The 6,887-nt window shown below is 42.2% G+C and overlaps 2 protein-coding genes across 2 annotated transcripts; both read right to left on the bottom strand.

The window, feature by feature from the left end:
• Nucleotides 1–513: 513 nt before the first annotated feature.
• On the bottom strand, nt 514–1,758 carry VCUG_02350 (uncharacterized protein). Its single transcript, XM_008077168.1, has one exon. The coding sequence runs from the start codon at nt 1,746–1,748 to the stop codon at nt 546–548; it is 1,203 nt and encodes a 400-aa protein (XP_008075359.1). The 5' UTR covers nt 1,749–1,758; the 3' UTR covers nt 514–545.
• Nucleotides 1,759–5,429: 3,671 nt separating this feature from the next.
• VCUG_02349 (uncharacterized protein) lies at nt 5,430–6,062 on the bottom strand. Its single transcript, XM_008077167.1, has one exon. It carries the CDS (start codon nt 5,845–5,847, stop codon nt 5,470–5,472), a length of 378 nt encoding a protein of 125 aa, XP_008075358.1. The 5' UTR covers nt 5,848–6,062; the 3' UTR covers nt 5,430–5,469.
• Between the last annotated feature and the right edge of the window lie 825 nt (nt 6,063–6,887).

Below are 6,887 nucleotides of genomic sequence, written 5' to 3'. Positions count from 1 at the left end.
CAGGCGGATCTGGAACTGACGAGCTGCAGGGCACATGGTTAAAAAATTAAATTAAAAAGTGGGACCATGCAAAGGCGTGGTGGTGCAACCAAAATTGATTTACTCCTCGTGTTTGGCGCCTCGTTTGAACGGGGATGACTCGCTGGCAATTTAATAAACGCGACTGAACGAATACGGAAAGAATTCTGATCGAGATTGCAAAGCGGTGGTGCTTTCACAGAGCGTCTTTCCATGTCTGGACGGACATCGATCTCTTCCGGTTCTCATTAAGGAAAATGCTCCTTTGGTACGTTGCACAGAGCAGGTTGACCGTCTCTCCGCATCTTTATGTTGGCGGGATGAGCAACACGTCACGCTACCCGTACTTGTTCGCATCCTGTGACTGAACAGAACGGGAGCTCGTCCGCAAATCTCTAAGTTACCGTTTATGACCGCGGAACAAAAAAAGGGCCATGGACAGGACTGCACCACGGATCTTCCCAGCGTAGCGCCACGGACATGGAACACGGGTAAACAGGCACACTTCTTTATTTATATAAATACGCTCACTGGCTCACAGACCATATCCTAGCCCTTCCATCTCTGCTCACGCTCACCATCATCCCATCGACCACATCAATACTGAGCACAGGCTCGCTATGTCCGACCAGCCTCTCCACGTTCTTCATCTCCTTATCAAAAAACCGGACCATGTTGTCCGTTCCGCACGCAATCACGAACGCATCCAGGAAACACACGTTCAGCACCGCGTCACCAAAACAGACGGGTCCAAAGACGACACTCAGCGTATCGCTCTGTATCTTAAGCAGGAATATCGTTTCGTCTGCACTACCGGTCACCAGGTAGCTGTTGCACGATGACACGGCGATTGAAAGGATGCTCTTGGTGTGTGTGGGGTGATCACGCACGTTACCTGTGCTCATATCGTAGCACAGCACCTTTCCGAGATGCGTGCCCGTGAACACGAGCGCGTTGCTTTTGTACGTGCACGCTGCCATGCACATTTGGCGATCCTCTGTGTTGGACACGCCGTGCACAGCGTAGTTATCGTGCACACGCTTTACGAACGTGTTACCTATCGTGTACAGCACGCCGTCGTGCTGCAACATCGCCGTGAGCTTCTCCGGGCCGCTCGCGCTCTCAAGCTTGAACGTTTCCAGGTTCCACTTTCTCAGCACGTTGTCGCTTTCGTACGTGTACAGGGACGTGTCGCCGATCGCCATGAACGTGTTGAACTCCTTAGATGCGCCGCCCGGTGAGTCGAACGGCACCCGCTCGATGCTTTGCGATGTGTTGTTCAGCTGGTGCAGTGTCTTATCCTCCAAGCTGACCACATATGAGCACGGATCAGTCGTAAAACCCAAAAATCGCAGATTTCCTGATAAGACAACCGAAGCAGGCACGCACCCCAGATTAAACGAGTAGAACAGCGACACATTGATGAGCGGCACGCCCTCAACAATCCAGTCATGCCCCATCTTCAAACACGGCATCTCCTTCTTTTCGATGCCCCTGTCTCTGTCCGCCATTTTGTCTGTCATTTGCTTTTCCATCGGCACCCTGCGTAGCGATGCGATGTAATTCTGCATATCGCGTATGCAATGTCGACTCTTATCAAGGTCCATGAGGATGTGCTCCTGCTTGTCCTCAATTTCCCTGAGCCGTTTTTTGAGCTGCGTGTTTTCTGTGAGAATGCTTTCATACTCTTTTTTCATGAGGTCGTGCAATTCAAAGAATCTGCGGTACATGGGGGGTTGTTTGTTTTGTGGTTGTGGTAAGGGCGGAAATAAATGGCAAAAATTTTGTGTGCTGGAATGGTTATGGTAAATTTGGGCGGTGGCGGACTAACATATACGGAGAAATGGCGATATGTGCTATTTGTTTGGAACGTTTGGCAATTGCAGGGGAGCATTTTTGGTGTTGGTCACACGTAGGATCGTGTCAGAAATTTTATCGGTAACGACCAGCGATACGAAACGCTAATCGGCTGTATTTGGTGATTGCTGCGGTGCATGGAGCACACACGCACCCAACCATCCAGCAAGTATCGAATGAGCAGAGTGATAGGCACGGTTTTGATAGACCGTTGTGATGGAAATGATCATTTTATGATTTGATGTGATTGATAGCTGCAACACCGTGCAGTAAGTATCGCGTATTTAATGATTGTGCGGTGATTTATAGAGCAAGACAGCAGATCATTGGTGGTTGCTGCAGCGAACTAAAATATTTTATCGATTAAACAGAAACAGCTGTAAAACGGGAATGTGTTGTGCTCTAAAAGATGATTAAAGTGAGATTGGCGGGATGAAACGGGAAATATGCACATTTTATGGTGGATAGAAAAGTAAAATGGGAAACTCCAAATTCTTTTTAATTACCGTGTTCAAATGGGGTGCTGGCCGATCAGTGTGTTACGCAGGGTGGAACGATTAAGAAGAAACACCTCACTGTCCATCGAATGTATGCGATGGTGCTGTCTTTTTACACTGCGCTCGATAGCAATCATGGCAGACGCGCAGCAAATTGCCAAATGCAAATTTTTTAGTAATATTAAAAACACGAAATATTCGTATTTTTACCTTGAGTATGGCAGCTGGTAAATAAATCTACTGCTCACGTAGTTCTCGCATTACCTGTGGTGCAATTATGATAGTTGTGCCACTGACTGTGCCGGTAATAGCTGCTTTCCATCCAAAGTGCGGTGTGAGTGATGAGCAGAGGATGAATACGGTAATTAATTCCTTATTTTGCTGAGATTTTTATTGTATTTTCTGAGTGCCTGTACCAAAAGGAGATGAGGTAAAAAAGGAAATTATTTTTTAGACTGATAAAATTTTTGTGCACGTACTTATTGCTCTATGTTGAACCATAGGTGTGTTTGAAAGGTTTTCTAACCATTTTATTGCTGCATATCGATGATTTGCACCAAACGGTTTGGTTACGATCTCTCTGGCGGGCTTGTGCGCTAATGAAATGGCGGTCAAGCACACGTTATAGTGTAGTAATGCGAATAAGAGGGCGTATTAACGGCGTATACCCGCTATTTTACTGTGTAGTGGCCGATAAATACGAATTTGGTGTGATACCATGTATGAAATGGCGTGTATTGTGGGAAGAAAGAATATTTTAATGGTAAATTTTTTAGTTTTAATTAACTTAATGTAAACGTAAAACTGAACTGGTAAATTTTGAGTATGGCAGATGTCAAATGAATTATATTCGGTGAAAATTATACTGTTCGCAGTAATTGAACAGTACGTGACACGGCTACGCTAACTTACCGGTCATCAATATACATTTCTTTTGGCGTGGCAGAATTTAAAAACAGCCAATTTTTGTAACTAATGAAACGATGCTATCAATTTACCTGTTCTGTTCTTCATTGAACGTACCAAACGATTGTCTGAATGTCTACGTTGCTACTCGCTCTGTGCTGTTGTTGTGTAGGACACGCGGTGTTTCACCGTATCGATACGAACAGATACCGCAAAAGATACAGAACACTCAAAAATGACATGAGCAATTCTGAAATGTGCCTGTGATATCGTTCTATCTGTTCGTTACGGGATTTACATGCAACAAAGAAAATGTGCACATTGTTCGGCGCATCGCTCTTTTCGTACTTGCAACTCCTATCACCGCAGAGCAGCTGTTAGATGTGCTCCATGTTTTAGTTATCTGCACTGTTAACCAAGAGCAACATTCGTGGAGAGGTAGCTTTTACACCATTGTAGACACAAAAGGTAGTGCACGATAGCACAGCACCGAACTACGCGCAGTTGATCCTTAACCTGACTCCTTGCATTGCATTTTACGTATAGGACATGAAAAGCAGTTTATCCAGAAATGAACAGCACTATGAAACATCTGCGCCATGTGCAAATATTTAGCTCTACTTTATCAGCTATTCGTTCGGCCGATCACTGCTCAATCATTGCATCTATCCCATCACTCCAAATCTGGTTTTGCTTCCAATCGCAAGCACTTTCCCCGTTTAGACAATCAAATATGCGAAGGAAGGTGAAATTAAAGATTACCTGCATAGCAAGCAAGTTACGGTACACTTTATACGATTGATAGCACTGTGTTTAACCGCACGACAACCGGTTTATGTGTTGGCATATCGTAATTACAAGCGTTTTCATCTCTGTCAATTTCTACGTACCAGAGTAAACCGCTTTTCACGTCCTTGCGATTAATTTAGTGACCAATACTCACAGATAATTCGTAAAACTTGGAAATTAAAAAATTTTGGTTGTGAAAGAGAAATACTGCACTGGTGGAAATAGAACGGCGAAAGCTGTGTATGAACAAGGAAGGGACTTGTGGTGGTGCACAGCATGGAAGTACAGGATGTTAATGCATTTTTTACGGAAGAATGTGGCGAAGTGCTGTGTGGAACGTTAGCAGAAAACGGAAAAAAATATTTAGCGGATGGTTGTAAAAGAGGTAAATTCAAACAATAAGTAGTGAATGCGGGATGAAATGGCGTGGGATGCTATCAATAACAATACATCGTTGCTGTAATTAATAGCGATGTAGGTACGATTATTGGTAAAAATTGTAAATTTGTTTCCTAATACCACTCCAAATCGCGTGAGTAGTAAAGTGCGATAGCAGGAAGCATGCGGATAGCACTTTTTCTATTAGTGAACCATCATAAATAATATAATTGAGCGTAGCATACTTCATAAATCATCTTTTAAAGTTATATTTGTGCTCAGCCTTACATTCAAAGCAATTTAATCCTTATGATATGTGCTACGCTTATATCATCGCACTAGCACCATTAATATACATCGTAAATGCGTTGCTCGTTCTTTGTAGCAGCGGAAAAACATTTTCAACATGTTAGTTGAATACCACTGAAGAAGATACGCGAAGAGTAAATCGCATCGCATTCTACACCACCTCAATAACCTTCTCAACAAATGTTTTATTACGACTAGGTTCAGGAACATGTGCTAATAGCTGCACGTCCTAACGCAATGACCAATACGTCCGTATGTACACGTTAAGGCTATGTATTTCCGCAATTTACATTTATTCAACTTTCCATCTTTGCCCGTCGTTCTGTAAAAATTCGTTTGAAGCGATTTACTGCCTAAAATGACGTGAGAAACAGTCACTTTTACTTTACCGTATTTATAACGAGTATTGGATGAAATAGAACTTGTTGTGAAAAAAATGAGAATAATTGTGGTACAGAGGGCAACATATGGTATGATTGAAGAACGATTCATAAAAAGTGAATGGTGGGTACTAAAAAGCTGTGCATCGAACAAAGTAAAGAACTGCACGATTTTGATGAGTGCTCCACACCAGCAGTATATAGCGTGTTAAAATGGCGATAAAATCCCCACATGCAACTGTGCTCCTAACACGGCAGATAAGGACGATAAAACGATCTCGCCAAAAATACAACATGGTTGGCAGATATAATTTATTAAATGTACAAGCACATTCTCACTTATGATCCAATCGATTATACAAATACAAACAGAACTTCTGCAGCTTCCCCAATTCCTCCACAACTTCGTTAATACTGTATCTCTTGCAATTACCATTGCCCAACACATACGATATGAGCTGACTGTCATCCAGGAGATACACACTCTCATCTTTGTACTTCTTGCCTACCACACTGTCACATTCGCACAGTATGAATGCGTATGGCCGCTCATTATGACACTCTTTATCTTTAAATTTCACGAAGGAAGACACGTTTGTGAGTGTAAGTGTGCTTGCCGTGTAGTCGGTGAGAGAAAAGCTGTCCGCTATGATTGTTTTGCAGTGTGTACATTGGAGGATGAAGGGGTACTGAAGGGTGTCGTCGCTTTCCATGGGGTACGAAAAATAGAAGGGCACATAAAAGAAAGCTAGGGAACGAAATTCTGAAGAGCGGCAGTAATGGTTTGACGAGGTAAAAGTGCAAATGAACAAATTATATGAATTTATGGCGCTATTGTTGTTAGGAAATAGAGAGATAACCGTAATTGTGCCAAAAGAATTGTTTTTTCCTTTGCATCATCACTGCGTTTACAAATGGCTAATCCATCACTTCATCGTCTAGAGGGGTTAAGAAATCATTTACAAAATCAAAATGTGTTTTGAATATGTCTTTTTGATTTGCTGGTCCAGTAAATGTCTGGTACCTCTACCTAAAAAGACCGTACAAAACATATACGTTTAATTATCACATCGTTTTAGTTATTAAGTGGCAAAGCACTGCTTTTTGACCGAGAATTTGTTTTTAGGAACTGCAAAACCAAGAAAAGCAGTTATTCTGGCGGCGAAATTGAGGCATAAATCCTTCTTGAGGCATGAACCGATAGAAACTGCCAAGAAATCTTTAGATCGCTACATCAAAGAGGTATGTTTACAGGAAGTATATTCATAGAATAAGAAGCGCAACCTGTTGGTGACAGGGTGTGATGATATCTATGGAAGGTGTGAAGCTTTTGTCATCGCAAGATGACACGCTGCATATCCTAAAATGCATCAGCTGCTGATAAACCCTGACATCAAAAATGGAATATGCTATCGTAAATAAACAATCGCACGTCTGTGGTGAGCCTCTCTCAGATGATATGTTCCAAAAAGAAAATCATGCCAAGACTGGCCAGAAAGAACAGAGAAATTCAAACAAATAAAAATAGGTATAAGCAGGCTAGAATTATACCAGGAATAAAGGATGAACAGTAATGTACATAGCTGCAAATGTTTGCTCAGTTTTTAAATAAAAATATCGCAAGAAGAAAGATATTAAAAAAGTTAAAATGATCCTTCGCTCTGCATTCTGATTATACCTCCAGAGAACAGTTGAGATTTGCCTGTGCCCTTTTCTCGCATGCAAATTTTTGTGTCGCAATATTCTATTTCCT

This window comes from Vavraia culicis (assembly GCF_000192795.1).
Source record: "Vavraia culicis subsp. floridensis unplaced genomic scaffold supercont1.57, whole genome shotgun sequence".
In the NCBI taxonomy this organism is placed as follows: Eukaryota; Fungi; Microsporidia; family Pleistophoridae; genus Vavraia; species Vavraia culicis.
Note: the sequence above shows the minus strand (reverse complement) of the source record. Positions and strands in the feature narration are given on the sequence as shown.

Coding starts and splice junctions, on each gene's coding strand:
- VCUG_02349 (XM_008077167.1), bottom strand. CDS start 5,847: ATGGAAAGCGACGACACCCTTCAGTACCCCTTCATCCTCCAATGTACA.
- VCUG_02350 (XM_008077168.1), bottom strand. CDS start 1,748: ATGTACCGCAGATTCTTTGAATTGCACGACCTCATGAAAAAAGAGTAT.